This window comes from Dermochelys coriacea, chromosome 6 (assembly GCF_009764565.3).
Source record: "Dermochelys coriacea isolate rDerCor1 chromosome 6, rDerCor1.pri.v4, whole genome shotgun sequence".
NCBI classification, from domain to species: Eukaryota; Metazoa; Chordata; order Testudines; family Dermochelyidae; genus Dermochelys; species Dermochelys coriacea.
In genome coordinates this window covers 10290263-10306263 of record NC_050073.1, presented here as the reverse complement: position 1 = coordinate 10306263, position 16001 = coordinate 10290263, and the positions used below count along the sequence as shown (strand labels likewise).

The 16001-nt window shown below is 52.2% G+C and overlaps 1 protein-coding gene across 1 annotated transcript in view; it reads right to left on the bottom strand.

Annotated features, from left to right (window-relative positions):
* Nucleotides 1-612: 612 nt before the first annotated feature.
* The window catches only part of LOC119856933 (zona pellucida sperm-binding protein 1-like), a 32129-nt gene continuing 16740 nt past the window's right edge, over nt 613-16001 (bottom strand). The window contains exons 13-24 of the mRNA XM_043516321.1: nt 12746-12898; nt 11948-12009; nt 11158-11275; nt 9805-9948; nt 8827-9011; nt 8643-8740; nt 3356-3483; nt 3073-3262; nt 2834-2984; nt 2536-2620; nt 1360-1485; nt 613-797 (exon numbers count right to left, since the gene is read on the bottom strand). Coding sequence (XP_043372256.1) covers nt 658-797; nt 1360-1485; nt 2536-2620; nt 2834-2984; nt 3073-3262; nt 3356-3483; nt 8643-8740; nt 8827-9011; nt 9805-9948; nt 11158-11275; nt 11948-12009; nt 12746-12898 — 1580 coding nt within the window. The 3' untranslated portion in view covers nt 613-657. The remainder of the gene's footprint in view (nt 798-1359; nt 1486-2535; nt 2621-2833; nt 2985-3072; nt 3263-3355; nt 3484-8642; nt 8741-8826; nt 9012-9804; nt 9949-11157; nt 11276-11947; nt 12010-12745; nt 12899-16001) is intronic.

Genomic DNA, 16001 nt, shown 5'->3' with positions numbered 1-16001 from the left:
GTGTGCACACTACAGCCACACTTTGGAATGCCCCATAGATATAGCCTACGTGTCAAGAAGCAGAAGATACAGCTGGGATCTCCCCCATAAGTTGTAAGGCAGGATGCTTAAGGTCTTGAAGCACCAGGTTTCCCAGTCACTAAACACAAGGGGGAAATCTTCACCACCCCTGTAAGCTAGGGGCTGGCCACAGCCCCCACAGAAGACACGAGAGTTTCTAGTTACCAGACTTAGGCTCGTCCCCGGGCTTGCTCACATGGACTTCACGGTAGATTGGCAAGAACCAGTAGTTCTTACTGTGTGCCCAGTGGAGTTAGAATCTAGCTCTTCACAGGAAAATTAGCCAAAAAGTCTCTAGTTCGGCTGACTGGCTACCCCTCCCCCCCATAGGGCCCCAGGAGACAAGACAACGTCACTTGATTTACCTTGTCTAGTGCTAGCTTGCAGTCTTCTTCCTGTCCTCTATGCCACATCCTATTCTGGTGTCTATCCCTGCAGAGAGGTCTGTTCTGCTGCTGAATGGGAAAAGCTACAAGGCCAGTAGTGGACCCCTGGCCTCAGCAACTGCTGTTCCCTCCCCCAGAGGGACACATGCTACCACAAGACATTAGAGCAGTCCAGAGACTTTATTTCTGCCCCCCCCCCCCCATTTCACAGTCATTTGCCTTGGAAGATTTGGGACCTTGCCATCCAGTTGCTTCTCCTACAGAGTAGTGTCACAGTAACGAGAGAAACCACAGCCACCAGTGAGAGCATGGCCAGAAGCATCAGGGTCAGGTCCAGTCTCGAGACAGGGTCTGGAGGAGGAGGAGGAGGGGAGGTTAAGACACTCCAGATTTGTGGAGGGTCTAAAGTGTGGAGACGACACCTGGACTTCCCTGCCCCGGTAGTGCTCCCCCTACCGCTTAGGCCAGCCTTCATCAGAAAGATACTTGAATTGTCAACTCACTTTTTAGATTGTGAGTCAGCACCACCATCCCATTGATTGCCCTCTATTGGATGGCTGAGGCAATGCTAGCCCCAGTGCATTGAGTGCCATGGAGGCTCAGGGCATACAAATCACCATTGAGGTGCTAAAGTGTCGTCCCCCCCCTCCCCCCCAAGTTGGCTGGTTTTGAGACATCCTATGAATGTCCAAAGAATAAGGAAATAACCCAACATTGGCCCACTCATAGGAAGCACTCACAGGGGTGGTGTTAGCCAGCATTAGCTTACATATGGATCGTCAAGGAGTGACTTCTGCATGTAGCCCCCCCATGAACATTTATATTAGAACCCCCTAGACAGCATTGACTTGCACAGTAATCTGGAATACAGCAAGATGTCAGTTGTCCTACGAGGGGTTAACAGAAAACTCACCCTTGTTCTCATAGACGTGTTCTCTCCACAGCTCTGGGCTCTCCTGGAAGATCACAGGGCCATGAGAACTCACCAGGTCCTGGGGCTCTCCTGTCCCATTGTCAATATCCAGAAACCGGCGGCCTCCTGGGAGATGGAATGGAGAGTTAGGGAGCTGTCCATCCAGGGCCCTCTGGTTGCGAGTGTGCATCATGTGATGAAATGCAGCGTCACCATGGACTCAGCCATGAGCCCTTACAGGCCTCCTGACAGGTTGTGGTACCAGGTATTAGATCTTCATGAATTGCTTATTTGAAGCGTGGGAGAAGATGGGAAGAAAGGCCATTTCATCATCAGGAGTAGCAGACACTCCACTCTCCAGAGGCAATTTCTAGTATGGTCTCCTATATAGGGCAGGTGTAGGAGATTAGGCCATTTACCTCTTAGCGTTAGCCCATCATACCCTAGCTAGTGCTACAGTACATGGTAGAGGTACATAAGGAGCTGGGCTGAACTCCTTCCAGTCAGTATATAGCACAGGGCTGGGCAAACCTTTTGGCCTGAGGCCAATATTAGCATTGCAAAACTATATGGAGGGCCAGGTAGCGAAGGCTGTGCCTCCCCAGACAGCCTGGCTCCCTCCCACTTCCTGCCCCCGACTGCCCACCTCAGAACCCCCCCCCCTGCCCCCAACTCCTTGTCTCCTGACTGCCCCCTCCCAGGACCCCTGCCCCTAACTGCCCCCTGGGACCACACCCCTATCCAACCCGCTGCTCCCCGACAGCCCCCACCGGACTCAGATGGGGGATCCAATGCCCCGACTGCCCCCTGAGCCTCTGCCCAATCCAACCAGCCCCTGTGCCCCCCAGGACCCTCAGCCCCTTATCAAATCCCAACCCCCTTATGATGCTGCTCAGAGCAGCGGGAGCTCACAGCCCTACTGGAGCAGAGTGCTGGAGGTGTGCTGAGGCTGCGAGGGAGAGGGACAGTACGGGAGTGGCCGGGGGCTAGCCTCCCCGGCTGGGAACTCAGGGGCCGGGCACAATGGTCCTGCGGGCTGTATTTCGCCCACCTCTGATATAGCAGGACAGGCAGATCTCTGTTCACTACGAGTCCTCTGGTATTTGGGAGGGGAGCTTGTAGAAACCCACATGGATTTCAGACCACTGGTGTCCGGATGAAGCCACTCTCACTTACTTGTGGCAGCTCCTGATGGGCACATGGTCCTGCAGGGCTCCAGCCGGGAGGGGTAGCAAGCAGAGGCGCTACAGTAAATGTACACCTAAAATCCACATAAGTGAGAATAGAGTTAGTGAGTGACTGGCCAGTGCTGCTAGGAGCCAGGAAGTAGATCCACAGCCATCCGTTTGGTTGTGCACGTGCAGCGCCTCAGCAGAGACAATTTGAAGGTCAGAACCTGACTAAAATAGGAGCTCCTGCCCCTGCACTCCGACGTCCCCCTCCTCACCCCCTTTATATGCAGGCCCCTTCTCACCTCTCCGACAAGCACCACTGGGGAAGCGGAGTCCACAAAGGCAAAGGTGGAGAGGACGAAGCGCTGGTGGTGAGTCGGGAAGGGCAGCTCTGATGAGGCAGGGCCCACGGGCACAAGCTGGGTTCTGTAGTTGTCTCCCAGGAACGGGCACCTGGGAGCAAGGCATGAGAGAATGGTGGACCAAGGAAACTGCCTTCCTCCTCCCCAAGCCATGCTCCCCCTCCAACCCAGCCACTCACCCGTCCACCAGGATGGGCCACTGCGGCTGCTGCAGGGGGTTAGCGCTTGGGGTGGCCCAGCACTGGTGCAGAACGAGAACCAGGGATGGGTCTGTTCTCTGCAGGATGCGAACCTCCATGTAGACAGGGTCCCTGAGCACCTTCACCACAGGGTAGTCTCTCTCCGCGAGATAGGATCTGTAGCTCAGGTCTGTGGGGGAGAGGGCAGGAGGAGAGCAGAGCTGAGACACCTGTGGTCCTTCAGGGGGATGGGATCTCAGTGCTGGAGTGAGGGGTCACCTACCTGTGGCGATGCGCAGCTCAAGCCGGAGGGGTCCTGCCTGGGTGACTGGAGCAGGTGTGGGGGGCAAGAAGACCTCGACCTGGACTGGCAGAAAGTCACTGGCATTGTAGATGCAGCGAGCATGGAGGCTGCACAGGAGAGAGCAGAGGGAGGAGACAGGGGCTGATGCTCTGTGAATTCAGATTGAGGCCACGCTGTTTCTGATAGTGACCTTATTAGTGCTTGAGACAAGCAGGGTCAGGCCCCATCAGTGTTTGGATGGGAGACATCCAAGGATGCGAGCGTATCAACCCTTTTAGCATCTCAGATGTTCTGCCCTACAACGCAGGGACTCAGCAGGAGTGCCTGAACACGGCCACAGGGGGGCCTTCTCAGACAGGCTAGAAGCACCTGCTCACTTGTAACAGGTTTCAGAGTAGCAGCCGTGTTAGTCTGTATTCACAAAAAAGAAAAGGAGTACTTGTGGCACCTTAGAGGCTAACAAATTTATTTGAGCATAAGCTTTCGTGAGCTACAGCTCACTTCATCGGATGCATTCGGTGGAAAATACAGTGGGGACATTTATACACACAGAGATCATACACACTGTAAGGAGAGTAAGGAGACTGAATTTAGCCGTATGGAGTGGAAATCTATCAACTTCATGACAAAAAGCTTGTACAGATACAGACAGACATCTTCCTCTCCAAATGCAAAGAGATGGACAACATACCAAGAGGACTGAAGGGAAAAAAATCCATTACAATCTGCATACCACACAGACTATGCCAACAGCTTGTGCCACACACTCTCAAAGAAACTGCGGAACCACCTGGTCAACATCCTCTACAGCAAACAGGGAAAGATTACGAATGAGCTCTCAAAACGGGATACTCTCATAAGAGCCAACCTTCCACACAAACTTCCTCATGGCTGGACTTTACAAAAAGTAGACAAGCCATCTACAACACACTTGTCCTTTTTCTCTTGTAGAGAAGCAGGACACTAAACTCTTGAAACTACTACATGCCACAAGGGGCCACAACAGAGGTTCCCTTATCCCACCCAGCAATATTGTTCATCTGTCCAACTATACTCTTAGCCCAGCAGAAGAATCTGTCCTATCTCGGGGCCTCTCCTTTTGCCCCTCCACCCCCACGAACACGATACAGTTCTGTGGTGACCTAGAATCCTATTTTTGACGTCTCCGACTCAAGGAATATTTCCAACACACCTCTAACCAACGTATTAACCCACAAGGACCTTCCTACCAACGCTACAAAAAGAAGGATTCTGGGTGGACTCCTCCTGAAGGTCGAAACAACAGACTGGACTTCTCCATAGAGTGCTTCCGCCGACGTGCACGGGCTGAAATTGTGGAAAAGCAGCATCACTTGCCCCATAACCTCAGCCATGCAGAACACAATGCCATCCACAGCCTCAGAAACAACTTTGACATCATAATCATAAAGGCTGACAAAGGAGGTGCTGTCGTCGTCATCATCATGACTAGGTCGGAATATGAACAAGAGGCTACTAGGCAGCTCTCCAACACCGTTTTCTACAAGCCATTACCCTCTGATCCCACTGAGGGTTACCAAAAGAAACTACAGCATTTGCTCAAGAAACTCCCTGAAAAAGCACAAGAACAAATCTACACAGACACAGCCCTGGAACTCCAACCTGGGGTAGTCTAACCTGGAAATCCTGGACGCCCCATCATCTCAGGCATTGGCACCCTGACAGCAGGATCGTCTGGCTATGTAGACTCCCTCCTCAGGCCCTACGCTACCAGCCCTCCCAGCTATCTTCGAGACACCACTGACTTCCTGAGGAAGCTACAATCCATCGGTGATCTTCCTAAAAACACCATCCTAGCCACTATGGATGTGGAAGCCCTCTACACCAGCATGCCACACAAAGACGGACTGCAAGCCATCAGGAACAGTATCCCCGATAATGTCACAGCTAACCTGGTGGCCGAACTTGGTCCTCACCCATAACTATTTCACATTTGGGGACCATGTATACCTTCAAATCAGCGGTACTGCTATGGGTACCCACATGGCCCCACAGTAGGCCAACTTTTTTATGGCTGACTTAGAACAACGCTTCCTCAGCTCTTGTCCCCCAATGCCCCTACTCTACTTGCGCTACATTGATGACGTCTTCATCATCTGGACCCATGGAAAAGAAGCCCTTGAGGAATTCCACCAGAATTTCTACAATTTCCATCCCACCATCAACCTCAGCCTGGACCAGTCCACACAAGAGATCCACTTCCTGGACACTACAGTGCTAATAAGCGATGGTCACATAAACACCACCCTATATCGGAAACCTACTGACCGCTATTCCTACCTACATGCCTCCAGCTTTCATCAGATCACACCACACGATCCACTGTCTACAGCCAAGCTCTACGATATAACCGCATTTGCTCCAACCCCTCAGACAGAGACAAACACCTACAAGATCTCCATCATGCATTCTTACAAGTGAAGAAACAGATTGACAGAGCCAGAAGAGTGCCCAGAAGTCACCTACTACACGACAGGCCCAACAAAGAAAACAACAGAAGGCCACTAGCCATCACCTTCAGCCCCCAACTAAAACCTCTCCAACGCATCATCAAGGATCTACAACTTATCCTGAAGGACGACCCATCACTCTCAGACCTTGGGAGACAGGCCAGTCCTGTCCTGTGCCAGTCCAGGACAGCCCCCCAACCTGAAGCAAATATTCACCAGCAACCACACACCACACAACAGAACCACTAACCCAGGAACCTATCCTTGCAACAAAGCCCGTTGCCAACTCTGTCCACATATCTATTCAGGGGACACCATCACAGGGCCTAATCACATCAGCCACACTATCAGAGGCTCGTTCACCTGCGCATCTACCAATGGGATATATGCCATCATGTGCCAGCAATGCCCCTGCCATGTACATTGGTCAAACTGGACAGTCTCTACGTAAAAGACTAAACGGACCCAAATCGAACGTCAAGAATTAGAACATTCAAAAACCAGTCGGAGAACACTTCAATCTCTCTGGTCACATGATTACAGACCTGAGAGTGGCGATCCTTCAACAACATAAAACCAGACTCCAACGAGAGACTGCTGAATTGGAATTAATTTGCAAACTGGATAAAATCAACTTAGGCTTGAATAGAGACTGGGAGAGGATGAGTCATTTCCCCATGTTATTTCTCTCCCCACCCCACCCTCCACTGTTTCTCAGACGTTCTTGTTAACTGCTGGAAACTGGCCCACCTTGATCATCACTACAAAAGATTTTCCTCCTTCCCCCCCGCCCCCGGTAATAGCTCATCTTAAGTCATCACTCTCCTTACAGTGTGTATGATAAAACCCATTGTTTCACGTTCTCTCTCTCTCTCTGTGTGTATATATAAATAGATCTCCCCACTGTATTTTCCACCAAATGCATCCGGTGAAGTGAGCTGTAGCTCACGAAAGCTTATGCTCTAATAAATTTGTTAGTCTCCAAGGTGCCACAAGTACTCCTTTTCTTTTTTGCTCACTTGTTGTCACATCTCTCTTGGCAGCATTCTCAAGTTTGCCACCAACTGTTATCCAAGCTCTCTTTCCACCAACCCTGTAGTGAGTTATCCAGGTGGAGGCCTTCTCAGGTCAGACTGGCTGTGCCTACTTGTCATCATTGGAGATCACATAGCAAGTGGCATGTAGAATCATAAGATGAGGATTGGAAGAGCTAGTCCCACCCGCTGCTCAAAGCAGGACCAACCCCAACTAAATCATCCCAGCCAGGGCTTGGTCAAGCCAGGTATTCAGAACCTCTAAGGATGGAGATTCTGCCACCTCCCTAGGTGAGCATTCCAGTGCTTCACCACCCTCCTAGTGAAATAGTCCCATCCCACCCCCCAGTAGCCAACCTCGACCTCCCCCACTGCAGCTTGAGACCATTGCTCCTTGTTCGGTCATCTGCCACCACTGAGAACGGCCTAGCTCCATCCTCCTTGGAACCCCTTCAGGTAGTTGAAGGCTGCTATCAAATCCCCCCCACACTCGTCTCTTCTGCGGACTAAACAAGCCCAGTTCCCTCAGCCTCTCCTCATGAGTCACGTGCCCTAGCCCCCTAATCATTTTTGTTGCCCTCTGCTGGACTCTCTCCAATTTTTCCACATCCTTTCTGTAGTGGGGGGACCAAAGCTGGACACAGTACTCCAGATGGGCCTCCCTAGTGCTGAATAGAGGGGAATCGTCACTACCCTCCATCTGCTGGCAGTGCTCCTACTAATGCAGCCCAATATAGTAGTAGCTTTCTTGGGAACAAGGGCCCACTGTTGATTCGTAGCCAGCTTCTCGTCCACTGTGATCCCCAGGTCCTTGTCTGGGGAACTGCTGCTTAGCCAGTCGGTCCCCAGCCTGTACCAGGGAATGGATTCTTCCCTCCTAAGTGCAGGACTCTGCACTGGTCCTGATCGAACCTCGGATTTCTTTTAGCCCAATTTTCAATTTTTCCTAGGTCACTCTGGACCCTATCTACCTCTCCCCCCAACCTAGTGTCATCCATTAACTTGTGAGGGTGTAAGCCATCCCATCATCCAGATCATTAATGACGAACAAAACCAGCCCCAGGACCGACCCCTGGGGCATGCCGCTTGATACCAGCTGCCAACTAGACAGAGCTGTTGATCACTACCCGTTGAGCTTGACGATCTAGCCAGCTTTCGATCCACCTTTTGCCAGCAAGTTAAAGTAGTATGGGCTGGATGAATGGCGAGACTACTGTGGGAGACTGTATCAAACTTTGTTAGAGTCAAGGTATATCATATCCACAGAGCCAGCTCTCATCATAGAAAGCAATCCGGTTGGTCAGGCATGACTTGCCCTTGGCGAATCCATTTTGGCTGGTCCTGATCACCTTCCTCTCCTCCAAGTGCTTCAAAACGGATTCCTTGATGACCTGCTGCAGGATTTTTCCAGGGACTGAGGTGAGGCTGACCAATGTTGGCATTTGATGAGACAGTCAGCTGCACAGAGTGTCCTTCCCTTCACAAAGCAAGATTTTTGCCCCATGCCCCATTAGGGATCAGGTGCATTGCCCCACACTCAGAAAAGGGGATGTCCCCGACTGCAGGGAATCCATACCTGTAGAACATCCCCCAAGTCCTTTGGTGCTCAGGAGAGGCTGTCGAAAGAGATTGATGGATCGGATCTTTGCCAGGGGAAGTATCTGGCCTCACGCTTGCACTGTGGAAGGGCTGAAGACTGCTCACCATCACTTCCTTGCTAGTCAATAGAGCAGGCCAACTTACATGAAGGTGCTGTCCCGGGTGATGGAGCCGTCTGGCCCAGTCCGGATGTCGATGCCAGAGATCAGCTGGTTCTCATAGATCAGTTTGTCATGGATCACCTGGAAGAGTGGAGACATGGGGCAGGTTAGTCCCCCAAGACCCTGAGCAGAGCACTCACCCTGGCTTCCCGTGGGTGTCCCCTCACCTGGACTGTGGTGCCGCACTGCATGAGGGGGAAGCGGAAGATCACAAAAGCCTCAGTCATCCTGATGGGGTCACACCCTGCCTGGGCATAGGCTAGCCGGACACTCTCCAGGATGATGGGGTGATCAGACACGTCCCTGGAGACCACCAGAACAAAGTGACCGTCCAGGAGGCACTGAACAGTGACTGCAACACAAAGGAGCAGGATTAAGTATACATGTTCCTGGTATAGGAATTGGGCAAGAGTTCCATGCCACACCACGGATGATAGATTGGAGAAGAGCCATGAGAAATATTAGAAACCAGGCCTTGTAGTGACCAAATTCTGTCTCTTTAGACAGAGAGAAGGTTAAGTATTTAAAGAAGGTGTAGATCGGAGAGCGAGGGTAGTTAGCCATTGGAATGGTTTGCCCAGGGTCATGGTGGATTCTCCATCACTGATAAGGCAAGACTGGATGTCTGCCAAGAGATCTGCTCTAGGAGTTATTTCAGGGAAATTCTATAGCTTGTGTTATATAGGAAATCAGACTAATGATCACAATGGTCCCTTCTGGCTTTGGAATCTATCAAATGAAGCCCCAGGGGGGTAAGTGGGTTTGCCTGACACAGCATGATTGCAGCTCATGTTGTGGAGGAACAAGACAAGCCGGCAGAGTTATCCATCGATCCGATGATGGAGCACCAGCCTGTACCGTCTGATGGTTCTTCCTCTGCCACCACACATTTAGTGTTTGCTCTCAAGATCTGCCAGGCATTGGGCAGCTGAGGAGAGACCGTGATGTAGGAAGGAATCCCTTTGCACACAACTGATGCCAGCTGCAGCCTAGAGAGAGAGATACAAAGACATTGTATCCAAGGCTACTTCACTATGCTAGTAGGTAGTGACCAAACTCATCTGAGAGCTATGGCGTCTCACCAAGCTTCCCAGGACAGAGATGGCAAAAGGCTCCATAAGCTGACAGGAGGGCAGGTCTCCTACCTGTGTTGCCATAGTAGCAGGGGGTAGTGAGGTCCGTCTCATCATAACAGCAGCCAGCCTGGAAGCAAGCAGCTTGGCCTGGGGCATCTGCACAGGGAATCTTCCCAGCCACCACACGGCACTGCTCCTCTGTGAGATGGGCACCTGGAACAGCAGGGTGTGGATTAAAGAGAGCTAGAGATCCTCTGAAGGGATCACAAGAGACCCTTCCCCAGAGGCTTTTGAATATCTGTAGTGACCTCTGGACAAGTGGCCGACCTCAACACCAGTCCAACCCTCTTGCCCTTCCCCAAAGGGCTGCAAGAGCTCCCACCATGGTCCTCCATCCCAGCTCACCCTGCCCCACAACCATAACCTCCAACCACATACCACCTCAGAGAGCATTGTGCTCAAATCCCCACCCCCGTCCTCCAGATGTAGCACGTTGCCCTTCTTAGCATTAAGCCCGATACCAGGCTTAAAGTTTCACATGGAAATTCAGGCTCCTGATCTGCTGCTGCGTCAGAGCAGAGCCCCCACCCACACCCTACAGCCCCCTCCACACAGCCAGCAGTGTGGTCCACTCCCATTTATCACAGTTAGCAGTTCTGGGGTGGGTTTTTCTAGCCATCTTATGAAATGGTGATCAGACGCCTACTCTAGGAATTTTTCCTTTATTAAAGTCACTATCTCCCTTTACTGCTAATGGGGCAGAAGCTAGCAGGATGGCCACCATTTCCCCATAGCCGATCAGAGGAAAGTGCCCCTCATAAACATGGCAGTGAATTTCTTTAATGAGACTGAAGCTGTACCTACAGGCAAAGTGGCTGCCACTCTGGTTTAGGGGAAGGGCTAGACAGGACTCTAAGAGCGCAGAGGGACTAAGAGCTGTGGAGAGCCTGCGTGAGACGCATGGGGAGAAGGAGACAGATTGCAAGCAGATGTGGCGGTGAGATCTGAAGGGAAACAACATCAGATCCCAAACCCTGGGATAGTGGAGGAACAGGGGAAACCCCTCTGAGCAGCCAATGGCAAGGACACATTGGTGGATGTGCGACTGGATTTTGCCCCAAAGAAGCTCAGACTTGGAAAGCAAGTGCTTTCCCTCTAAAGCTTTGGAAAACCAGAAGGCAAATAGCCACCCCTCCCTCTTCAAATAAACTGGGGGCGAACAGCATGATTTCTAAACGAATCTCATTTTTGATCATGGATTACAACACTGTCAACACCAGCTCGAACATGGCAGCCACAAGCAGGGGACAGGTTCAGCTCCCCTGTAGACCAACACAGGGGTCAGAAGTGGACCATGAAACCTTCCATTAGAGGGGACCCACATGCACTCAGAACAGTTGGGGAGTCTGACCTCTGACACACCTATGTTGCTTGGTGGAGGAGAGATGTGGGGCACCGGGCGCACCAGGCCCGGCTGCGGCTGGGGCACCGGGCGCACCAGCCCGGCTGCGGCTGGGGCACCGGGCGCACCAGGCCCGGCTGCGGCTTGGGGCACCGGGCGCACCAGGCCCGGCTGCGGCTGGGGCACCGGGCGCACCAGGCCCGGCTGCGGCTGGGGCACCGGGCCGGCTGCGGCTGGGCACGGGCGCACCAGGCCGGCTGGGCTGGGGCACCGGGGCACCAGGCCCGGCTGCGGCTGGGGCAGGGCGCACCAGGCCGGCGGCGGGGCACCGGCGCACCAGGCCCGGCTGCGGCTGGGGCACGGGCGCACCAGGCCCGGCTGCGGCTGGGCACCGGGCGCACCAGGCCCGGCTGCGGCTGGGGCACCGGGCGCACCAGGCCGGCTGCGGCATGTAGCGCATGGTCTCCTCTGGGGAGAAGTCACGTTCAGTGGGCTTGGGGCGGTCATGTTCACATCATAGGTGGCAGCATGGCCCTGGTGCTCAGCAGTTCCTCCACTCGGACCTGCAGCTGGTTACGCCCACCGCAATAAAGAGACACCAGTGAATCAGTATTGTGGCATAACAGACTCTCTGTAGGCACTAAGCACAGCACTCCCAGCTGCACAGGCTGCTGTGACAGCAGGTATGGACCCATCTACAGCTCTGTAGTTGCTCAGGTACACTGGGGTGAGGCGCGCCAACCCCCCTCACCTTCTTATGGACATGGCAGCCATTGTAGCCAGCCGAGAAGATCATCACTCCTTGCTCACCAGATGTGACCCAATGGAGACAATGGAGCAGTTGGTAACTTCAAAGGGTGTCCCAAACTCATCTGTGGAGAGAGTCATACAGGTCATGGGTAAGGAAGAGTTAAAGCCCTTGATGAAGCTTAGCCAGGTAGCCATGTTTGGAACAGTGACCGTGGTTTTGTCACATCCTTCAGTTTAGTGGAGTTTAGCATGGTGGTAAGCAGCTCCAAAGGTACAGGACGGCCCTCATTTACCAAGTCTGACCTACAGCCAGGAGTGCTCAGAGTGGCCTAGCCAGGCCAGGCCAGGCCATGCCACACTAGGTCACGACAACAGTGAGGTGAGGCCCACAGAGGCCACAGGATTCAGGTGTCTGGAGCTCAGAGGGCTGAGTTACACCAGAGCTTGGGATACCCAGCCACATTTTGCTATGTCCTTTTACAGTCTCCCCCCCCCCCCCCCAGCATGATTCCCGATTTACCCTTTGCTATTTTTTGGGTCACGGTCTGCAGGCTGTTGTGAGGAAAACTTAGCTACCTGGATTCAACTGTTAGGCCTAACTCCAGTCTTTTCTCCAGGGGACAGAAACCACAGACTCTCACTTCAGGAGACCAGGGTTCTCAACATTTGAGGGTAACAGCCAGGCCACCAAGAAGCACTAGAGTAGGACCTTCTTTTTCCCTTCCTAAAGTTCTCATTACATACTGTAGAAGTAAGAGGTTTCCACAGGAGACCCATAAAACCCTCCTACATGTCTAAGAGGACAGACAACCAGGAGGCTTCTCAGCTTTCTTAAGAAGCAGCCAGGCAGCTACTTACCCACAACTTTGAAGCGGACGGTGCGGCCCTGGCTGGGAAAGACCAGCAGCTGCATCCCATAGTCTCCACAATCATACTCATGTTGCAAGACAGAGAAGCTGACCCTGTGGAAGTCCCCCTGCCCAAGGGCTATCCTTAGGGACCAGAGCAGCACTAAGCCCACAAAATACCTACAGCTCAGCCCCATGGCTGAAAGTGCTAAGAAAGAAGCCCTGCTCAGCAGCCACTTCTCATCAATGGGGAGGTTGTGGGACTGGGGCTTTCTAGGGTGAGTGGTGTGGAAGGGGCGGGGTGTGAATCAGATGAGCAGAGAGGCAGCACCTGGGGAGCTGCCTGCTGCTGGGGAGGGACCGGGTGAAAAGTGCAAAGCTCAGGGTGAAAAGTCCCATGGTAACTGATGTTTTATTTCAAGCCCCATCTCCTGGAAAGCTGGAGCTTCAAGAAAAGCACAACGTATTGCATCACTCACAATAACCTGATGAGAGTTGGTAACTCTGTCTCTGCTTCTTCCCCACTTCCCTGTTGTGTTGTGAACACTGGGGCGGAGGGGCATCGGTGAAGGGATATAAAACTTATTCAAAGATGCTTTATCTTTGCGGCAGGCAAGGTATTTAGAGAAACTGCTCCTGTGACTGGGGAATGGAGAATGGGGCCCTGAGCCTGATGCTAGCAGCTGCCAAACACGCCTCCCCCACAGCTCTGCTAGTGTAACATTACATGTCATACCTTTGGACGGATCAGGCCTGCTCAGTGCCGAGTAGGGGGATCTGTGGGCAAAACCCAGGAGGTCCAGGAAACAGTGGTGTTAATTCACTTGGAGTCACTGCGTTCTTTCTGAGTCCGTGTTGAAACAGGGCTCTGGCATGGTGCCAGGGGCTGATGGAGGTGCCACTGTTCTGCTGAGATGTGGAACTGAGGCCCATGATTGTTAATGATTTTATAGCTCTTTTCAAATAAGATTAAGGGGGTTAGCCCTGGTGGCCTGTGCAGAGTCCAAGTTCGGAATGAAACTAGTCAAAAAGCAGGGAGGCCTCATACCAGGCCTTGAAGAAACCTAACCTGGCCAAGTATGGAGCTCCACAGAACGAGGCAGGCCTCAGCCTGAGCTATGTGAAACCTGAGGATGGGACGCAAAGACACCTCAATAGGCTTGGGCCTCTTGAGCTTCTCTTGGCTGGTGACTTTCCTAGGCTCCCTCTGCCTTTTTCTCATGGCACTGCTAACCCTCAGTACGTCCACAGTACAAAATTATTTCAAAATTATTCTATTCAAATTTTCGGAAGCTATTTTATACGTTCGGTCTTCTGTGTCCCCACTAAAGCGCGTGAATATGCGTCCACGTTACCATGCTAGCATCGAATGTCGGAGCGGTGCACGGTGAGTAGCTCGCTCACAGTTCCCGCAGTCTGTAGCGGTGCATGGGATTCTTCCATCCTAAGTGCAGGACTCTGCACTTGTCCTTCTTGAACCTCATCAGATTTCTTTTGGCCCAATCCTCTAATTTGTCCAGGGCCCTCTGTATCCTATCCCTACCCTCCAGCGTATCAACCTCTCCTCCCAGTTTAGTCATCTGCAAACTTGCTGAGGGTGCAATCCACACCATCCTCCAGATCATTTATGAAGATATTGAACAAAACCGGCCCAAGGACCGACCCTTGGGGCACTCCACTTGATACCAACTGCCAACTAGACATGGAGCCATTGATCACTACCCGTTGAGCCCAACAATCTAGCCAACTTTCTATCCACCTTATAGTCCATTCATCCAGCCCATACTTCTTTAACTTGCTGGCAAGAATACTGTGGGAGACCGGGTCAAAAGCTTTGCTAACATCAAGGAACAACACGTCCACTGCTTTCCCCTCATCCACAGAGCCACTTGTCTCATCGTAGAAGGCAATTAGATTAGTCAGGCATGACTTGCCCTTGGTGAATCCATGCTGACTGTTCCTGATCACTTTCCTCGAAGCGAGTGGCCATTGCCCTGTGGAAGCTTGCAACGCCCCACAGCTACGGGTCAGTCGGGAATCAGTTTGGAGTGGGGAAATCTACTATGGGGCTGCTGTGTTGCAAGTAGCCAATGCAATCATTGACCAGCTGCTATCAAGAGTAGTGACTTTGGGAAACGTGCAGACCATCATGGATGGCTTTAATGCGCTGGGGTTCCCTAAGCGTGGCGGGTGACAGACGGAACACAAATCCCCATCTTGGCCCCGGAACACCGGGGCGCCCAGTCCATAAACTGCAAGGGGTACTTTTCCATGGTTCTGCAAGCACTGGTGGATCACAAGGGATGTTTCACCGACATCAACGTGGGATGGCCGAGAAAGGTGCATTACGCTTGCACCTTCAGGAACTCTGGTCTGTTTGAACAGCTGCAGGAAGGAACTTACTTCCCAGACCAGAAAATTACTCTTGGGGATGTTGAAATGCCTATAATTATCCTCAGGGACGCAGCCTACCCCTTAATGCCATGGCTCATGAAGCCGTACACAGGCACCCTGGACAGTAGTAAGGAGCAGTTCAACTCTAGGCTGAGCAAGTGCAGAATGGGGGTAGAATGTGCATTTGGACGTTAGAAAGTGTGCTGGCGCAGTTTACTGACTCGGTTAGATCTCAGCACAACCAATATTCCAATTGTAATTGCTGCTTGTTGTGTGCTCCACAATATCTGTGAGAGTAAGGGGGAGACATTTATGGTGGGGTGGGAGGTTGAGGCAACTTGCCTGGTGGCCAGTTTCACACAGCCAGACAACAGGGCGATTAGAAGAGCGCAGCAGGGCACGCTGCACATCAGAGAAGCTTTGAAAGCCAGTTTCATGTGCGGCCAGGGTATGGTGTGAGAGTTGCGGTTGTTTCTCTTAAAGTTACCCACCCCCGTGTGTATGTATATATATATATATATATATGAAAGGAAATAAAGTCACCGTTGTTTAAAAATGTTCTTTATTATTTGTTGCACAAAACATTGAGAGAAATCAGAAGCTAGAGGGGGGTATTGGGTTAGGTGGGTGGAGGAGGAGGAGGGAAGGATAAGTCCAGAAACCAAATCAAAATTTAGGATATGCTAGCTTTCTGCTGCTTGTGCAATCCCCTGGGGTTGACTGTGTTGGTCCCCGTAGCCTCCCCTCCCATGTTCTTGGGCATCTGGGTGAGGAGGCGATGGAACTTGGGGAGGAGGGAGGGCGGTTATTCAAGGGCTGCAGCGGCAGTCTGTGGTCTTGCTTCCTTTCCCGCATTAGATCCACCATACAGC